At 42.4% G+C, this 21,231-nt stretch overlaps 1 protein-coding gene across 5 annotated transcripts in view; it reads left to right on the top strand.

The window, feature by feature from the left end:
- Positions 1–21,231, top strand: part of inpp5f (inositol polyphosphate-5-phosphatase F) — a 222,273-nt gene that overhangs the window by 144,919 nt on the left and 56,123 nt on the right. For all 5 annotated transcript variants that reach the window (XM_041209889.1, XM_041209890.1, XM_041209892.1 and 2 more), the window contains 3 exons: positions 12,896–13,063; positions 13,967–14,023; positions 20,289–20,484. In XM_041209889.1, coding sequence (XP_041065823.1) covers positions 12,896–13,063; positions 13,967–14,023; positions 20,289–20,484 — 421 coding nt within the window. The remainder of the gene's footprint in view (positions 1–12,895; positions 13,064–13,966; positions 14,024–20,288; positions 20,485–21,231) is intronic.

Below are 21,231 nucleotides of genomic sequence, written 5' to 3' on the forward strand. Positions count from 1 at the left end.
CACCATTTGTCTTGGCAGGATTTGATCCTGGGTCCCAGGAGTCCCTTGGATTACTGCTCCATTGACAATACCACTATGCCACCACCTCCCCATGATTAATTATAGGGACCCCCTAACACATTAAGTGATAGGATATCTCTGTTAGCAAACAGTATAAAATATATGTTGGACCAATGTGGACTTGTCTGAATTTTAGTCAGTGGTTAGCAAATATCTTGATCTGCAGCAACTGGTAATTGTGCAGTGACAAATTTTAGGGTAGTTTTCAACCTGGTCTCTCCAATATTCTAATTATTTCTGTTGAATAACATTACAGTTTGGTGGGCTTGACCCTGGCATTAAGCTGCTTTGTCAGTCAGGCAGGTTCTTTAAGCAAAAAATGACAAAATGGTACAAATTGACAGCCATTTCTTACTGGCAGAACATATTTATTTTGTAGTTTAACCATTTCCTATGCTCGTTTGATGGCAGAGTTTAGATTTTTTCTAAAAAGGGGGAAATTTGGATTCTAGCTGTGGCATTTTCATTTGTGTTTGCTAGCTTTTGCAAATGATTATAATACTACAGGATTGATTCCACCCAGCAGTGGAGTCAGGAGATAGTATTGCAGGGATGAATTCTAGGCTGCAAGCGCAGGAGTGCAATTGGGATCAATCTTGGTAGATCTATTTTAAACTGTAACTGGTGCTTCACTTGTCATGTGAATTGCTGAGTTTGGCTCTGCTGTCAGAGGGAAAAGCTGAGCAGAGACTTTTGGCTCCCTGCAGGGATGGGGCAAAAACTGGAAAAGACTCTATACCTGAGCCACTTTTTTTTAATAATAAGATTGCAAAAGCAATTGATCTTTCTGGCCACTAGCCTCAGTAAATGGGCCAAATATTATTTGTTGGTGGCTACGCAACATCCTGTTGAAGCTAATGGTGCTAGTGCTCATAAAAATGGCCAAGGTGCTTCTGCAAAGCCACTTGGCGAGCATTAATTAACAGAATCCCTGCAGCGTTTTGACCTCCCTTCACCTGAGCCAAGCAATGATCAGTTGCAAGCGGCTGCTTTAAAATGGACTTTTTGAAAAGGGCTGTGAATATAATTTGAATTTGTGAAATATTTCAATTGATCTTTAAGAATGTTTTGAAGAAACTGGAGCTCATTGAAAATATTAGGTCATGTTGATAAAGTGGGGGTGGGTGGGTGGAAATTCCATGATCTGAGGTGCCAGCTGTGGCTCAGTTGGTAACACTCCTTCTGGTTCAAGTTCCACTCCAGGGCTTGAGCACAAAAATCAAGGCTGACATTTACTGATGGAATGCTGTTGGAGGTGCCATCTTTTGGATGAAATGTTAAAGCAAGGCTGCCATTTGCCTGCTGGAGTGGATGTAAAGGTTTCCATGACACACGCCTGAAGAACAACAGGGGAGTTATCTCTGGTGTCCTGACCAATCTGTATCCCTCAATCCAAATCACAAAAATGGATTATCTGACCATTATTACATTCCTGTTTGTGGGAGCTTGCTGTGTGCAGATTGGCTGCCGTTGTTTTGTGTGTTACAATGGTGACTAATCTTCATTGGCTGTAAAGTCCTTTGAGATGGTGGTGCTCATCATAAATGCAAGTCTTTTTTTCTTAATTGCACTGAGGTGCACAGTTACACAGGCAAGGGTACATGACAATGACTGAACCATTACTGTGCATGTGCTGGCTGAGTGTTTGGAATGAAGCTACAGCACTCTATTCTTAGAAACAGAAAAGGAGCCTTGGGCAGGCTGCAGAGTTTTGTGATGCAAATTTATGGATATGAGCTCTGGCTACTGAATGAGCTGCTTCGAACCGCTTGACTGCTCCCCAAATACAAAGCAATGAAAATATTTCCTGACGAACCTAATAACCTCGAACTTTACAAGTAAATTTTATTTAGAAATTATATGTTTTGATCTCCAATATAATTTGAAGTAAGACATGTTATCCACTGTTACACACAGCTCTGAACCCCTGTGGCCAGTGACCATATCGATGTAATTTTCAGGCTGGCAGTGTCTTTCTGGCTGCTGCTGCTATCAGTTGGGCAGGTCATTGCACCCTTTGGCAAATTCAAAGGTCATGTTGTTGCATTGTGGTATGATCACACTAGGATGTAACTATTCTCTCTGACGATGTCACAGTGCAGTGTGGTGATGCCAATCTTCTTGCGGACGGGCTGATCAAACCACCACTGTCGGTTTGTTCATGACCCTTCCTTTTACTGTCAATAGTAAGCAGGCAGGCAGTGCAGCTTATTGGCGCACTTGCGTTTCTTTCCCACGACCCAGTCTGGCTGACAGGAATTGTAAGTGGTCAATTTTGATCCAGTGTGTTACGCATGAAGGCTAACAAGTTAAATTGAATTCTGGGAGCTGGTTCCTGCTACTTGCACTACTAAATCTGACTGTTCACCTGCAGGTTTGTAGGTCTACCTAAGTCTGTGTCTGCATATATCAATAACAAAGATATTCGGGTAAGGGGGCTGGATTTAGCAATAAATATAGTAGAAGGTTCGGTGCTGCGTGGGGGTGCTGCCCCAGAATGCTAGTAATCAGGAATCTGTTGCAGCTAGGCTGGTATAAAAGCCTTATCAATGTCCTCCTTTGACGGGGCATCTATTTTTTTTCCTCTTGATTATAAGTACTGTATAAATACATAAATAAATACATAAATAAATAAATACATAAATAAATAAATACATAAATAAATATAGTCCATCATTCACTGGATAGTGGCACAAGAAATTTTGTAGGTGTGTTTGAGATCAGGTCTCATGATTCATGAATGCTATGTAACTTACAGATATTTGTAAGTTTACTTTGTGTTCTAATCAACTCATTTTCTAAGAAATGTAATCTCATTTACTTAGGTTTTATTAGTAATTTATATGCCCTAATAAGATGGACAAGGATGGTGCTTTATGCCTGTTACACTGATCCTTAAATCCGTTGCTTAATCCAATAAAAGCATTACTTTGTTTCCTTCTCAGCTGTTCCCATAATTCTTTCATGGGATGTGGTGTCACTGGTGAGGATTGTTGGGAGAGGAATATCATTTGTCCATCCTCTAATTGCCCTTGAGATTTTGGTGGCGAGCTGTCCTCTTGAACAACTGCAGTCCATGTGGTGTAGGTAAACCCACAGTGCTTTGGGGAAGGAGTTCCAGGATTTTGACCCAGCGACCGTGAAATCATGATGTGTTTCCAATGTCGGGATGTGTGACTTTGAGGGGATCTCTGAAATATTGATGTTTCCATATGCCTGCTGTCCTTGCCCTTCTTTGAGTTCCTGTAGTGTATCTTGTGTATGATACACGCTGCTGCCACTCTGTGCTGAAGGTGGAAAGTGTGAATGGATGAATGGAGCGCCAATCAAGCAAGCTGTTTTGTCCTGGACGGTGGTGAGCTTAGCGTTGGAGCTGTGCTCATCCAGGCAAGTGGAGAGTATTCCAAAATGCTTTTTTTGCCTTTAGAAGGTGGACAGATTTTGGGGAATATGGAGGTGAGTTATTTGCCACAGAATACCCAGCCTCTAACTTGTCCTTGTAGCCACTGTATGTATTCAGTTTCTGGTCAAAGGGAGCCCCCAGGATGTTGAAAGTGGGGGATTCAGTGATGGTAATGCCATTGAATGTCATGGGGACATGGTTAGTTCTTCTCATGCTGTTGGTGGTCATTGCCTGGTGTGAATGCTAATTACCTACTGTTTAGGTCTTGCTTCATGTGGGCATGGACTGCTTCAGTATCTGAGGAAATACAAATGGGACTGAATGTTGTGTAATTATCAGTGAACATTCCCACTTCGGACCTTTTATAATGGAGGGAAGGTTATTGATGAAGCAGCCGAAGATGGTTGGGCCTAGAACACTAAGGAGCTCCTGCAGTGATGTCCTGGGACTGAGATTACTGTCCACCAACAACCACAACCATCTTACTTTGTGCTAGGTATGACTTCAACCAGCGGAGAGCTTTCCCCCAATTCCCATGACTTCAGTTTTGCTAGGGCTCCTTGTTGCCACACTCAGTCAAATGCTGCCTTGATGTCATGGGAGAGAAGTCTCACCTCACCTCATTCAGCTCTTTTGTTCATGTTTAGGCTGCATTGAGGTCTGGAACTGTGGCCAACTGGACCCAAACTGAGCATTTGTGAGTAGGTTATTGCTGTGTGCACTTTATAGCACTATCACCAACTCATTACATCACTTTGCTGATGATCGAGAATAGACTAGTGTGGTAACTGGCAAGATTGTTTTGTCATTTTTGTGGACAGGACATACCTGGATAAATTTCCACGTAGTGAAGCAGATGCCAGTGCTGTAGTTCTACTGAAACAGCTTGTTTTGAAGCCCCGCTAGTTCTGGAGCACAAGCCTTGAACACTATAGCCAGGATGTTCTTGGGGCCCATGGCCTTTGCTGTGTCCAGTGCCTTCAGCCATTTCCTGGTATCACATGGAGTGAATTGAATTGGTTGAAGACTGGCATCTGATGGAGGTGGAGATGAATCATTCACTTGCATTTCTGCCTGAAGGTTGTTGCAAATGCTTCAACCTTGTCTTTTGAATTGATGCTGGGTTTTGCCATCATTGAGGGTGGGGATATTTGTGGAGCTTCCTTGTTTAAATGTTTGCCACCATTACAACTAGATGTGGCAGGACAGCAGCGCATTGATGTGATCCATTGGTTATGGAATTGCATTGCTTTCTCCAAAGCATGCTGCTTCCACTATTTAGCCTGTATGTAATCCTGTGTAGTAGCTTCTTCAAGTTGGCACTTTCATTTTTTAGTATGCTTGTTGCTGCTGAAGGCATGCTCTCCACTCAGTGAACTAGGGTTGGTCCCTTGGCGTAATGGTAGACTGAGGGATATGCTGGGCTGTGAGATTACAGATTCAGATTAAATTCTGCTGCTGATGGCCCACAGTGTCTCATGGATGGCCAGTTTTGAGCTGCTAGACCTGTTCTGAGTCTGTCCCATTTAGTGTGGTAATTCCACACAACACAATGGAGGGTATCTTCATTGTGAAGATGGGATTTTTCTCCAATGATGTGCAGTGGTCACTCGTCCCAATACTGTCATGGACTTAAACATTTGCCAGAAATAAATTGAGGCCAAGGTCAAGTAGGTTCTTCTCTCTTAGTTCATTCGTCACCTTTCACTTGCCCAGTTTGGTAGATCTATCCTTCAGGGCTTGATCAGTAGTGGTACTACCAAATCATTTGTGATGGGCATTGCACTCTGGGTGGGAACCTTCATTCAATGCCCTTGCCACCATCAGTGCTTCGATCTAACACTTGCTGCTTTGCAATTTAATCATCTGGAGATGGGTTTCACAATCTTCTTTCTCTGCCTGAGGGCAAAAAAAACGTCTAGGTAGGGAATAGTTGAACCTTGCAGATCAGGAAAGTCCCAGGTTCAGCTTCAGGCTTGTGCTGGCCTTAGCCGGGATGGATTAGGGAAGTTAAATTGGCCTTGACTCCAACTGAGTTGATCAAAATTCAACTGGAAACTCCTGGTAGAGGAAGTGGGTACCTGGTGAAGACAGAGTGGGATTCTATTATAATGCCTTTAGCTTAAAAAGCCTGCCTACGCTTTACTAGGAAGGCTCACTGTGAATTGAAGAAACAGATGGTTTGAAGTATCAAGAACTGGGCAAGAAGTTAGTCTCTGCAGAGAAGAGAAGGGGTGAACGTTGTTCAGGAAAGCATTACAGAATTGTTAGTGTAGAAGGAGGCCATTCAGCCCATCGTGTCTGCACAGCTCTGAGCATTTTAACTTAGTGCCAACCTCCTGCCTTTTCCCTATAACCCTGCATATTGTTTCTATTTAGATAATCATCCAGTGCCCCCTTGAATGCCTCAATTGAACTTGCCTCCAACACACCTCCAGGCAGTGCATTTCAAACCCTAACTACTCGCTGTGTGAAAGTTTTTCTCACCTTGTATTTGCTGCTTTTGCAAAACACTTTAAAACTGTGCCCTCAGGTTGTTGATCCACTTAAGAGCGGGAACAGTTTCTCCCTATCGACTCTGTCCAGGTCCCTCATGATTTTGAAAACTTCTATCAAGTCTCCTCTTCAAGGAAAACAGCCCCAACTTCTCCAATCTTTCCTCATAGCTGAAGTGTCCATCCCTGGAACCATTCTCACCTCTTCTGCACCCTCTCCAAAGCGATCACATCCTTCCCAAAGTGTGGCACCCATAACTGTACACTGCTCCAGCTAAGGTTTAATCAGTGTCTTATATAAGTTCATCATAACCCCCTTGCACTTGTACGCTATGCCTCTATTAAATAAACCTAGAATACTGTGTGCTTTAGAAACAGCTCTCTCGACTTGTCCTGCCTCCTTTAATGACTTATGTACATATACACACAGGTCCCTCCGCTGCTGCACACCCTTTAGAGTTGTACCCCTTATTTTATGTTGTCTCTCCATGTTCTTCCTACCAAAATGAATCAGCTCACACTTCTCTGCTTTGAACTTCATCTGCCACCGATCTGTCCACTTCACCAATTTAGTTATAAGTGAAATGAGTTTTGGGAAGTGCAAAACTGGTTAATAGTGAGGGAGTTCACAGCGCAAAAGTGGCATAATTTGACGTAAACTTAACTACAGCAATAAGAACAGCTGATGTGTCAGTGAGACATTTTCATTTCCACAGTCAGGATCATCTTATGATGTTGAGTTCAAGACCCATTACAGAGGCAGAGTAGAAGGAGCTTTATATTACATCTCACTGTTGTTGCTGACATTGTGTATGAAGGTGTTCTCAGCATTAGTTTCTCATTTTGATGGGTGTTGCAAAAAAAAACTTTTGCTATTTATGTAAGCAGCAGTGGCCTCTGGAGAAACAAAACTTAAGCAATGGACTTCTGATAGTCTGGTAGGGAAGTGAGTATTCCAATGCTTAACTAGCCACTAAATAAACTGCTCTTTGGATACAGCTTTATCCAAGTTCTAATGCAAGGCTTGTCAGGGACGTATGCTTGAAATGTTATAAATCTAATTCTGTGACCGATACCGCAACAACCTATATTTATATAGTTAAAAAAACAAAAAACAAAAAACTGCGGATGCAGGAAATCCAAAACAAAAACAGAATTACCTAGAAAAACTCAGCAGGTCTGGCAGCATCGGCGGAGAAGAAAAGAGTTGACGTTTCGAGTCCTCATGACCCTTCGACAGAACTGTTCTGTCGAAGGGTCATGAGGACTCGAAACGTCAACTCTTTTCTTCTCCGCCGATGCTGCCAGACCTGCTGAGTTTTTCCAGGTAATTCTGTTTTTGTTTTATATTTATATAGTACCTTTTAACATAAAACATCCCAAGGCACTTGGCAAGAGCATTATAAAACAAAGTATGACACTGAGCCTCATAGGGAGATATTAGGCCAAATGACCAAAAACTTGGTCAAAGAGGTAAGTTTTAAGGAGTTTCGGATTCACCCAGTTCTGTCGAAGGGTCATGAGGACTCGAAACGTCAACTCTTTTCTTCTCAGCTGATGCTGCCAGACCTGCTGAGTTTTTCCAGGTAATTCTGTTTTTGTTTTGGATTTCCAGCCTCCGCAGTTTTTTTGTTTTTATCTAAGTTTTAAGGAGTGCCTTAACAGGAGGAAAGATGGAGGGACGGAATTCCAGAGCTTGTGACCTGGGGACCTCGAGACAGCCACCAATGGCAGAACAATTTAAAGCTGCCGGATGCAGAAGAAGCCAGAATTAGAGCAGCGCTGTTATGAGGTTTGTGGGGCTGGAGGAGATGAGATGAGAGGTAGGATGGGACAGGGGCATGGTGGGATGTCACGATAACGCATTTCAATCTGTTGCGCTATGCAATGTTGAAATGTGATTGAGTTAGCAATTTTTTACACTTTTTAACTTCAGCCAATGTGTTCTAAGATGTTGAGTGCAGGGAAGGATAGAGAAACCAGTGGACTAGTTGTAGTTGAGTATTGTATCACTACAACAATTAGGTTTGCCCACGTGTTGCGTTTGCAACATTGTAAAGCAGATTTGAATGTTTTTCTAAGGTGGGTTTTGAATCGGACACAACTGGAGTTTGAGAAGTGTTAGAGGATTTTAAAACTGGTAAGAGATGTGGCAAGGCAAAGGGCTTTGGGGGGACATAGAAAAATTGCTGAGAACTGGGTGCATGGTAATGGAAAGTCTCATCAGCAGGTTGGGGAGGAGAGGTATACTGAGAGGACCAGAGTTTCGAGAACACTGCGTGAGCTGCAATGTTGGCCATTGTTGGACATCATTGACTGAGACAAGCTGGTTGACTTCCTGCTCCATTAATCAGGATATGATGCAGAGATTTCTAGAGGGCAGGGAGGAGATATAAAGTAACTTCAGATTTTTAACTTATAACTGTGTGCTTTAGGAGTCTGATCCAACCTCGTACAAAATCCAGAAAATATTCTGCTGAAACATGTATTTTTGTACTTGTTTTTTGAATATATTCATGTGATGGGGGAAAAGGTTATTTCCAGGTGTTACCTGGAAGCTATTCTGGCTGAGATGTCTTGGAGAAGCAACTAATCTAATCTAGCCCTCCTGGAAGGGCTCATTTGCTCTTGATTTTCTGAATTTAATAGCAAACTAATGTACATTTTGGAATTGTTGTTTTCTATGTGCCTATGGAAACGGAACATGAGTGTTCATTGGATAAGCTCTAGTCCTTTTAAGAATTTTGCATTTTCAATAAGATGATTGGAGCTGATGTCACTGACAAATGGGAGTTTCATTGTATGTCAAATGATAAAGGACCCTATATTTATTTTGAGAGCATTTTGGAATAACTGCTGGGGTATTCCAGATACCGGGGTTCTTGCTATGCAGTTTACTTAATGTGTTGCTTGAGAAAGATGCTTGGGATCCATTGGCAGCATAGTGTCTCCAACAGAAAAGCACTACAGCTTTCTAAGTCACGTGTGTCATAGCAATGCTCAAGTGACATTGACTACAATGGCAGCCACATTAGAATGGATGATGATCGCCAACCAAAAGATACACTGCATAGAGAACTTGATGGTGCTGGTGGGCCTGCTAGGCAACCAGAACTAGGGGGTGAGTATTCATGCAAAAGAGAGACACTTCATGCCAGGTTGAACAGTCTGCACGTGACTGAGGCACTTGGTGCCAAAGTCCCCACGTGGAGAAAAGAAATTTGAAGAACTTCAGATTGTCACAGAACAGTGCCATTGTGGAAAAGAGTATGCAGCAGTGACCTCAGCATCAGTGAGTGGTGACCTGCAATGCCCCCTCCCCTGCAACCAACAATGCCTTACTCGAATTGGATGGTATTCCCACCTGAAGATTCTCAAAAGTGAAGTAGTGGATGTGAATTATCTGCAGCAATACAAAGCCAGAGTTATGTTATACAAATATATTTTGAGGGGCAAACTTGTTAATATTGGATACACTGTAACCGTGCTGCTCACCACCACTCTTGTTTTGCTCTGAAAGGATGCTAATTATTCAACGGAGACAGAAGTCTGACAGATTAATCTAACTTTGGGAAGGAGCCAGCCATTTCAGTCAATTTAAGTTTGCTAATTTAGAAAGATGAGGTACAAGCTAGCATGTCACCCATATGCTAAATTCTGTGTGCCACCTTTTGCAAAGCCTGAAGGATGTTTATATTTGATTCACTTTTTAATGGGAGTGGATGCAAGACTTGAAGTGAAATAATTGGGTTATCTTGGTCCCACAGGGTATCTCAGATAGGGTGGTTTGATTGGACCCTTAATGTGCAGGCAGAGATGTAGCTTGGATTAGTTCCCCTCGTTCATTTTGTATTGCTGTGCTGCAGCTTGTGTGTAATGGCCTTTTTGAGCTCTGTGTTCCATCTCTACGTACAAGATTTACTGTATGGCTGGATGTTCACATTTCATTTTTGTCAACAATGTTAGTGAAGTGCCAAGTCTCTTGTCGTCTTCATACCCGAGGAGGATGTGTGAATTCAGTGTTCTATTGAAAATAATCCAAACTGCTTGAGTTAATTTGCTATTGCATAACTGGAATTTTTAATACACTTGTTTTTCCACAGTTCAGAGAGCAGGAGATCGCAAAAGGATCATCATTCCAATAAACTTAAGAACAAATGTGTGCTTTCAACCTTGAACTATAGTATTAGAGATTGTGTTTAGGTTCCTGCTTTGGTTTGTGGGGAAGTCGAGGGAGCAATCTTCAGCTTTGAGCATGAAAAGTGGGTTGTCGGAACCTGAAGACTTCAGGTGTCACTGACCGTAATTTGAGCTTTACTTACAGCCATGTTTTCTATTTGTGGGTTTAAGTATATAATTTTTGGATGTTTATTGGCTCAAAAACATTGGAAGCCAGAGCATTATACACACTTGTGCGTAATTGGGGGAAGGCTAATTATAACAATATTAGGCAGGAATTGAGGAATCTAGACTGGAGGTGGATGTTTGAGGACAAATCAACAACTGACATGGGGGGGCTTTCAAAAGTCAGTTGATAAGAATTCAGGACCGGCATGTTCCTGCTAGGATGAAGGATAAGCATGGCAAGTTTCAGGAACCTTGGATAACGAAGGATATTGTGAGATTAACCAAAAAGAAAAGGGAAGCATTCGTAAGGGCTAGAAGGCTGGGAACAGATGAAGCCCGTGGAGAATATAAAGAAAGTAGGAAGAAACTTAAGCAAGGAGTCAGGAGGGCTAAAGGAGGTCATGAAAAGTCATCGGCAACCAGGATTAATGAAAATCCCAAGGCCTTTTATACATATGTAAAAAGCAAGCGGGTAGCCAGGGAAAGGGTAGGCCCACTCAGGGACAGGTGGGAATCTGTGTGTGGAGCCAGAAGAAATGGGAGAGATACTAAATGAATACTTCTCATCAGTATTCACCAAGGAGAAGGATTTAGCAATCGATTTGCCTAGGGAAGTGTGTGTAGATAACCTGGATCATGTTGAGATCAAAAAAGAGGTGTTAGCCATCTTGAAGAATATTAAGGTGGATAAGTCCCCGGGCCAGATGGGATCTACCCCAGAGGACTGAGGGAGGCAAGGGTGGATATTGCTGGGGCCTTGACAGAAGTCTTTGTATCCTCACTGGCTACGGGTGAGGTCTTAGAGGACTGGAGAATGGCCAATGTTGTTTCATTTCTTAAGGGTAGCAGGGATAATCCAGGAAATTACAGGCCAGAGAGCCTTACGTCAGTGGTAGGGAAAAATTATTGGAGAAGATTCTTCGTGACAGGATTTACTACCACTTGGAAGCCAATGGTCGTATTAGTGAGAGGCAGCATGGTTTTTTGAAGTGGAGGTCGTGTCTCACTAACTTGATCGAGTTTCTTGAGCAAGTGGCAAAGAAGATCGACGATGGAAGGGCAGTGGATGTTATATACATGGATTTCAGTAAGGCCTTTGACAAGGTCCCTCATGGCAGACTGGTACAGAAGGTAAAGTAATACGGGATCAGAGGTGAGCTGGCAAGATGGATACAGAATTGGCTTGGTCTTAGAAAACAGAGGGTAGCAGTGGAAGGGTGCTTTTTGAATGGAGAGCTGTGACTAGTGGAGTTCCACAGGGATCAGTGCTGGGACCTTTGCTGTTTGTAGTATACTTAAATGATTTGGAGGAAAATGTAACTGGGCTAATTAGTAAGTTTGCATACAGCACTAAGGTTGGAGGAGTTGCAGGTAGTGAAGAGGATTGTCAAAGGATACAACGGGATATAGATCGGTTGGAGACTTGGGCGGAGAAATGGCAGATTGAGTTTAATCTGGACAAATGTGAGGTAATGCATTTTGGAAGGTCTAATACAGGTAGGAATTATACGGTAAATGGCAGAACCCTTAAGTGCATCGATGGGCAGAGGGATGTAGGTGTACAGGTCCACAGGTCACTGAAAGTGGCAACGCAGATGGATAAGGTAGCCAGGAAGGCATATGGCATGTTTGCCTTCATTGGCAGGGGTATTGAGTATGAAAGCTGGGAAGTCATGCTGCAGCTGGATAGAACCTTGGTTAGGCCAGACTTGGAATATTGTGTGCAATTCTGGTCGCCACATTACCAGAAGGATATGGAGGCGTTGGAGAGGTTGCAGAGGGGCTTTACCAGAATGCTGCCTGGTCTGGAGGTTATTAGCTATGAGGAGAGGTTGGAGAAACTCGGATTGTTCTCACTAGACCGATGGAGATTGAGGGGCGACTTGATAGAAGTTTACAAAGTTATGAGTGGCATGGACAGAATAGATAGTCAGAAGCTTTTTCCCAGGGTGGAAGTCAATTACTAGGGGACATAGATTTAAGGTGAGAGGAGAAAACTTTAGAGGAGATGTGCGGGGCAAGTTTTTTACACCGATGGTAGTGAGTGTCTGGAATTCGCTGCCAGAGTGGGTGGTGGAAGCAGGTACGATAGTGGTGTTTGAGGCAGCTTGACAAATAGGATGGGAATAGAGGGATACGGAGCCTGGAAGTGCAAAATGTTTTAGTTTGACAGACAATATGATCGGTGCAGGCTTGGAGGGCCAAAGGGCCTGTTCCTGTGCTGTACTTTTCTTTGTTCTTGTCTCAAAATATGACATGTACCTGGAGTGATCTTGCATCTTAAGAGAAAATGCTGTGCTTCCCCTGACCCCCGCCACTGGCCCCACTCCCTTTTGCTTCTTTATTTGAAGTGCATTAATAATAAAACGAAGACTGATCCATATCAAGGATTTGTGCACTGAAAGAGAAACAGAGTCTGTGCATAAGAAAGTTACCCCAACATTGAGCCAGAAACCCACCCAGAGCAGGGTATGGATGGGAATCGGTTTGCAAATTTTGCATCAAGATAGCATGGAACGTGTTTGATGGGGCAGCTGCTCATTTTCTTTTTTTTTCCACATCAACTAGCTTGTGTTCGCATGTGTTACAGGCCAAGGAACACAAGGAAAAAGAACGTTTGGAACGAAGATTGTTGGAGGAATTGATAAAGATGTTCGTGGACTCGGATTCATTTTATTTTAGCCTGACCTATGACCTTACAAATTCAGTGCAGAGACTGAGTGCATCTGAAAAGAAAGGTGAATCGATATGGCAAAGGGTAAGATTTTCTTCAGTATTAACTCCTCCCCATTATTTGTTAGAGGGGGGAGGGGGTCATTATCAAACATGCCCATAATCTGCGACTGCAGTATATGTTCTCTCAGCTTTCCTGTACATTTCCTAGAAATTCTTAATTTAATTCAGTCAGGCGTGAGTCACTGGATAACACTCAGGATAGTAGATGCCTTCTGATTTAACAAGCTACAGGGCTGTTTGTCACTCTTGTCTTCCTGTCAGTTCTCTCAGTTAGATCATGTAAAAAGAAGAACTTCTTCCACAGTGTTCACAAAAATCCCCGTCTGCCACTTGGGTTGTCCCTCTCTTAGGCTGAAATGGGTAAAGAGGATAAAAGGCAAGTACTTGGCAATAATAAGAGCCCCAAATGTTGATTTGTTTTGATTTCACGCTTGCTGCCGTGCCAACTCCTCATGATGGCTCCACACTCATGTAGTCTCTTTTCAGCCATTGTAGATGGGTATACCTCCAGCTGTCTAGCTCCCACTTCTGGCATTCCCTTCCTGAAACCCTCTCCCTTTCCACTTCCTGGTCCTACTTTAAGATCTATTAAAGAACCCATCTCTTTGACTGCACCTCACAAACTTGGTATCTATTTTCATGGCACCTCTGAAGTGCCTTTGGGTATTTTCTATAGTTAAAGGTGCTATTTATATTCAGATTATTGTTCTATTTGTACCAGTCATTTGGATTTACTGGAATATCTTGTAGTAATTACTATGTTGGGAAGCTTGGATCCAGCCAACTTCAATTGTAGACTCCTGGCAACATTACAGTTCAGATTGAAACTGGAAAAAGAGAGGATCTTTTTTTATCAGAAATGAGGTTTGCTAAACTTTAACTGAGGTAATATGCTGCTACATGATGTGCCTCCTCTTTTGCATAGGTGGATGATCGATTTTTTTGGAACAAGCACATGATTGATGACCTGATCAAAGTAAATGTAAGTAGCTACACTGCAATGTTGGGGGAAAAAAAACATTAGTTTATATGGTGTGTATGTGCTCAATGTCCAACACAACCCCAGGTCACTTCACTATTCTCCACGGTTAGGTTTTAAACAATCCTGAGCTAGGCATTACCTGTAATTCGGGGTAAATATTAATGACATTCTGTCATTGGAATAGTAGAACAGAACAGAACATCATCTAGTGTCTGATAATTAACCTAATGGGTAGCCTTGTGATTCATGTGACTACATTCAAATTTAAGTTCTGGTAAACCAAGGTTGAAGAATGAGTTTCACTGACAAGCCATATAGAAGAACAATACTGGTTGTTCAATCTGTGTCAATGGGATACAGAAATAAAGTAGCATGTTGCTAGGACCTGACACTGAAGGCCCAGGAGTACATATTGATTCATAGCCTGCACATGGTTAATCTTAATAACCAAGTGATCTGTTGGTACTATTGATTTATAGAAATGCGTCATGATCAGGGCAGTGCTGATATTTATTTATGGCTATAAGTGATTTTTAAAACTTTGTTCAAGGGATGTGGGATTTGCCGGCTAAGCCAGCATTTAGTGCCCGTTCCTCGTAGCCCTTGAGAAAGTGGTGGTAAGCTGCCTTCTTGAACCACCTGCAGTCCATGTGGTGTAGGTACACCCACAGTGCTGTAAGGAAGGGGGTTCCGGGATTTTGCCCCGGCGACGGTGAAAGAACGGCGATACATTTCCAAGTCAGGTGGTCAGCGACGTGGTGGGGAGTTTCTAGGTGGTGGTGTTCTCATGTGCCTACTGCCCTTGTCCTTCTAGATGGTAGCAGCTGTTGGTTTGGAAGGTGCTACCTAAGGAGCTTTGGCGAGTTCCTGCTATGCGTCTTGTAGATGGTACACACTGCTGCCACTGTGCGTCGGTGGTGAAGGGAATGAGTGTTTGTGGATAGGGTGCCAGTCAAGTGGGCTGCTTTGTCCTGGATGGTGTCAAGCTTCTTGAGTGTTGTTGGAGTTGCACTCATCCAGGCAAGTGGAGAATATTCCATCACGCTCCTGACTTGTACCTTGTTGATGGTGGACAGGCTTTGGGGAGTCAGGAGGAGAGTTACTTACTGCAGGATTCCTAGCCTGTGATGACCTCTTGTAGCCACAGTAATTATATGGCTAGTCCAGCTTCTGGTCAATGGTAACCCCAGGGGAATTGATAGTCGGGGGGATTCGGCGGTGGTATTGCCATTGAAATTCAAAGGGCGATGTTGGAGATGGGCATTATCTGCCACTTAGGTGGCACGGATGTTACTTGCCACTTCTCAGCCCAAGCCTGGATGTTGTCCAGATCTTGCTGCATTCTTCGTCTGGCTGGGAACAGGCCTAGGAACATAGCAACAAGAGTAGGCCATTTAGCTCCTCAGGTTTGTTCTGCTGTCACGCTATTGCTCTATATCCCTTAAAACCTGTGGTTCACAAAAATGTCAATCTCAGATTGAAAATGAATGGTTGATCTAGCTTCAGTTGCCTTTTGCGCAATAGAGTTCCTAACTCTATCAGCCTTTGTGTAGAGGTGCTTACTAATTTCAGACCTGAAAGGCCCGGCTCTAATTTTTAGACGATGCCTCCTAGTTCTAGACTCTATAACCAACAGAAATAGCTTCTCCCTGTCTACCCTACCTGTTCCCCTTTAATATCTTGAAAACATCGATCAAATTCCCCCTTAACGTTTTACAACTACACATTGCTCATTGTTTCAAATTTTTGTTTATTTTCCTGTAGGTGGAGGTTTTTTATAAGTATATTATCTGATTGAGATTAGACAATGAAATGTAAGTTTTCATTCCTCCTTCATCCCCCAATGCGCAACCATTTCAGAATCGTTTCCTTTTGAATTTGTTTGATTTGGGGGAATATTTGATTTTCTTACAGGTGATTCTCAAAGACACCTGGTTAACTTAGAGTAGTTTGTTTGGATTTGTTTTACACTAGGGCAGAATTCGATTAGAATACATTTGTTTGTATTCTTCTGTTCTCAGAACAGTAATGTTCTTTTCGGCTAAATTAAAGATTTTGCGCAACTGTTCCGTATGAACTTATTGTGTCACAACACTGCAAGAGGTTTGGGGCTGCTTTATTAACCAGAGTTCTGTGTTGCTATAGTAACATTCAAAAATGGATTATAGCTTAATAGCTCTATCATTTTTTAGCCTTGCATCACTCTAACCTTTAGTTCAGTGATACCAGATAGATTTTCATTAGAAATATTCCCAACAGAAATTTTCAGCACAATACCTATCTTTCACCACTTTTAGTTTGTCAGTCACAATGCAGCAAGTTTAGCAAATACCAGAAAGAAAAATTCTATAGCACCTTCCATGACCTGAGGATGTCTTCCAAGTGCTTTACAGCCAATTCTGAAGCGTAGCCACTGTTGTAATGTGGGAAACACAGCAACGAATTTTCACACAACGGCCATGCGATAATGACCAGATAATCTGTAATAGTGATGCTAATTGAGAAATAAATATTGGCCAGGACACTGGGAAATCACTCCCCAGCTCCTGTTTGAAATTGTGCTATGGGATCTTTTGTGTCCACCTGAGAGAGCAGATAGTTTAACACCTCATCCGAAAGATGGAACCGCTGATGGTGCAGCACTCCCTCAGTACTGCAGTAAAGTTTCAACTCAGATGTTTGCATTCAAGTCTCTTGGAGTGAGTCTTCAACCCACAACCACCTTAACAGTGGGCACGAATGCTACCGACTGAGTCATAGCTGACACAGCAAAGAACGAGGAGAAAGAGATGCCTCCTGGTTTAATTTAGAGCTGGACTGATGTCAGTCAAACGCAGATGTTTCTTTGAGCCAAGAGAGGATGAGCAGGGACCCTGTTAATTCTGATCATATCAAATTACTGAAAACTGGATTAATCACTTGCATGCATCACATTAATAAAACAATTTTTTCCAGACAAACTTAGAAAGAGACTCTAGCTGTCTTGCCTCTTATTTGAAACCTAAAATTCAATCACTACGGAGAATAATCTTCTCTCCCTTCCCTACCTTAGGATACACTTTTGTGACCCTGATTCCAAAGTTTTGCCAGCGCATTTTGTAAACAGGCCAGTAGATAAAATGACTAGTTAATGATTCTGCCTCCAGTTTCCTCTTGCCTACCCACAATAGCAATACAGCATATAAATGTAAAATGTGCTGTGTGCCGTATGAAAAACTTGGTTTAAAAAAACCCCAATTTTTCATATTCTGACCTCAGAATTAGTTGTTCGACTAAATCTGTGATTTTCCTCCTCCCACACCATCCACATCTACTTGGCTGTGTATTTTGACAATCTGTTCATGTTGTAAGAAAAAACTACAGCAAGATGCATTACATGAAGGGTAGGTGTGCTAGGGGCAGGTAGGCAGACATCTAAAGAAAATTGTATTTATCTTAGCTTGCCTCTTAATTATTTAGCATATGATGGATTGCTCTTTTAGCTCAATAGGGCACCTAGTTGAATTGTTTCATAACACTTCATTCAATGTTAGAGGTCATAACAATCATTTCTGTGGCTGTGACAAGAAAAACCTTTTCATAGTTTCAAAACATATTAACCAATTGAACTGAAATGGGTCATAGTTTGTTCTGTGTTTAGGCCTTTTCTGGGCTTGAACACGGTTCTTGTGTCTGAGACTGCAGAATAATGTCAAGTCAACGTTATATGGTAATTATTACAGGCAATTTTCAGGCGGCTGTTTGTTGCATAACTTTTTATCCAAGTAGTGTCCATTGTCGTCTCCCTGTTGCTGTTTTTATCGGTTCCTCACCTCATCCATCTGGCTGCTATCAATTTTGGATGTTCCCAGGTGCACCCTTCCCCCCCTTCTCTTCTCCCACACACATAACCACCACCACCACCACCACAACCCCCCCACCCCCCCCACCCCGCCTCCCACCTGAATGGAATTATGAACCAGCACTGGAATGTTTTTGCCTTAACAAAAGAGGGGGATGGTGCAGGCATTGTAGTTTAGGAGAAGTGTGAAATATTGGATCTAACAGAGGCAATATTAAGTGGTTTGAAAGCAAATAAATGGCTAGGCCTGGATAAATGTATCCCAGGCTGCTAAGAGAAGCAAGGGAAGAAATAGTGGAGGTCCTGACCGTCATTTTTCAACCCTCTCTTGTTGGTGCTGGAGGACTGTTAATGTCAAATTGTTCTTTTAAAAAGGCAGGAAGGGGTAGACTAAATAATTGTGGGCCAGTCAACCTAATCTTAGTGATAGCAAATTATTGGAAAGAATTCTGTGGGGCAGTGTTAATAGTCATTCAGCCAGACACTGATTAATCAAGGATAGTCTGGATGGATTTGTTAAGAGAAGGTCATGGCTGACTAAATTGATTTGAAATTTTGAGGTGGTGTTGATGGTAGCGTGTTTCGTCGTCTGTATGGTTTCTAGCCAGACTTTTGACCAAGCCCCGCATGGCAGGCTGGTCAGAAAGGTAAAAAGCTATGGGATGCAAGGGGGAAGGGCAAGTCGGATCCAAAATTGGCTCAATAGCAGGAAGGAAAGGATAATGGTTAATGGGTGTCTTTGTGACTTAGAAGGCTGTTTCCAGTGGGGTTCTTGCAGGGCTCTTTGTTCCCTTACTGTTGATTTGGGGGGTGGGGGGGCACGGGTGTGCACGAAGATATCAATGGGACTGGTCAGATGGGCATTAGAATGTCAAATGGAATCCAACTCGGGGTAGTTTGAGGTAATATGTAGAAAGGACAAATAAGAGAAGGGAATTCATGGAGTATATGTTCAGTGCTCCCTAAAGGTAGCAGGACAGGTAGAAATGATAATGAAAGGCATAAGTGATACTTTATTAGCTGAACTATAGAATAAGGGCATTGAGGTTATGCTAGAACTGTATAGAACTTTCTTTGGGCCACAGCTAGAGTACTGTGTACAGTTTTGGCCACTGCATACAGGAAGAATGTAATCCCAGCAGAGTGGGTACAGAGGAGACTTATGAGGATATTGCCAGGACTGGGGAAATTGCATAGGCAGGGGTTGTCTCATTGGAACAATGAGGGAAGATTTAATAGAGATGTATAAAAGAATGCAGGGTCTGGATACAGTGGATTGAAAGGATTCACTTCCATTAGCAGAGGATAATAACTAGAGGGCATAGATTTAATTGGCAGGATTAGAGGAGAGTTGAGAAATCTTTTCACCAGAGGGTGATGGGGATCTGGAGTTTGTTGCCAGAGTGGGTGGTTAAGGCAGAACCTTCTTTGCATTTTAAGAAGTACTTGGTTACGGCACCACAAATGCATATCCTGTAGTTAAGTTGTATAGCTCTTTTGGCAGACGTAGATACAATGGGCCAAATGGCCGCCTTCTGTGCTGTAAATTTTTGTGATTCAAAGATGAAGGAACATTTATGTTGTAAGCTGAGCCTGCATTTGTTAATTACAGTAGAACACTTGGAAGTTGCTTCTCTGCTTTTTCTGGGCTTCTGTATTGGAGTTGGGGCTTGTGGAGAATAGACTTACTGCTTTCAGAACTGGTCTTGATGAGTGAATGAAGTCTCACGCTCCATCAGTGGCACAGCACTGAAACCACTGTGCCAGCAACATCATGGGGGAGAAAACAGACATGGATGTAAAATGGGTAATATCGCATTGGTTGGCCAATTATATTCTTTGCCCGGTTATTATTTCGTTCTGTTGACCAGTAGAATGGAAGCTCTGGCAGGGCGTGTAGCAGGCAACAAAATTTATTGTGCCTGTCTTGCATCCTCATCCACGTCTATTTTCATAGCCCCTTGCCAGTAATTACACTCTGAAAGAGTATTTTAATCAGCTTCATGTATTATTCAAGTGCATTAAAATAGTATTTCCCAATGGATTTGTGCAGGAATGTAGCATGATGTCTTGACAACCTATTTCTTATATGCATCTTGCACCAATATGGAGTGAACAGTTTTTCTTGACTTTGTCTGGAGATGGGTGATGGGTTCGTGTTGCCATCGAGCTTAGTATAATCGGGTCACCATATTGAAGCACCTCGATAATGATGAGATACCTTGCCCTGCAGAGCTGTAATATTTGTCCAGTTGCATTCTGGACTGTACCTTTCAACGAGGAGCGGTAGTGATGGCAGCTGAGGAGAATTCTGCGGCCAATTCTGTATCTGCCAAAAGGCGATGGATTTAAATTATTTACAGGTAATTGGAAATAGTTCTACAGCCTTCATCAGATTAAATGTGAAATATTCTTCTCTCACAGGATCCCAATGCAGACTTCTGGATTGTTCCAATAATCCAAGGGTTTGTGCAGATTGAAGAGCTGGTTGTCAATTATAATGAATCCTCAGATGATGAGAAGAGCAGTCCAGAAACCCCATCACAGGAGCAGTGTGTGGATGATGTCCACCCAAGATTTTTGGTGGCAATTATTTCAAGGCGGAGTCGGCACAGAGCAGGTACTGAAACACAACTGCAGTCACACACCTCGGCACAGTGAAGAGCAAAAAGATGTTCGCATGCTCAATTTATAACCATCTCGTGTTCCCTTCTATATGTTTTGAAGGAAATCTTCAGAGACTCATTACTGTTCTACCTGTTCTTGTATCTCTGAGACTTAATCAAAAGGCTTAACACCTTTGTGTTTCCATTCAGATCTGCTTCAGCAAAACTAATGAGGCACGAGGTGCTTGATGCACGTTTTACTGTCATTTGGTACCCAGAGCAATTATTCATTCATTGTAATTAACTGTCTTTTTACTCAGTCTAGTCTGACCTGGACAGGTTTTAAATTTGGGATTACCAAAATGCAGGCGCGTTGAATTTGTAGTGAAAGGCAAGGTTCAGCTCCCTTCTGAGGAGTTCTTTCCCCTTGTGACTTTTATAACCTGGAGAGTGATGCCAGGACAATCTCAATGCACAGGTTTCTCATTATTTAGAAGGCTATTTGTCTCCATACTCTGAATCCTTTTCTCCTAAAAGTTACTACTTTAAAACCTACCTCTTTGAATAGGATTATCTGTCTTATGTCACTGTGGCTCAGTGTTTTATTTCATTTGAAAATGATCTTGAAGTGCCATGGAATATCTTAATGTGTCGAAGGTGTATATAAGTGCAGGTTGTTTGTTTGGACTCTTCTTCTGTGCGTAGGGTTTGTTTTTTTATTAGTTGAATGGTGTGAAATTTGCTGGCTATGCCTGCATTTA

This window comes from Carcharodon carcharias, chromosome 17 (assembly GCF_017639515.1).
Source record: "Carcharodon carcharias isolate sCarCar2 chromosome 17, sCarCar2.pri, whole genome shotgun sequence".
Classification (NCBI taxonomy): Eukaryota; Metazoa; Chordata; class Chondrichthyes; order Lamniformes; family Lamnidae; genus Carcharodon; species Carcharodon carcharias.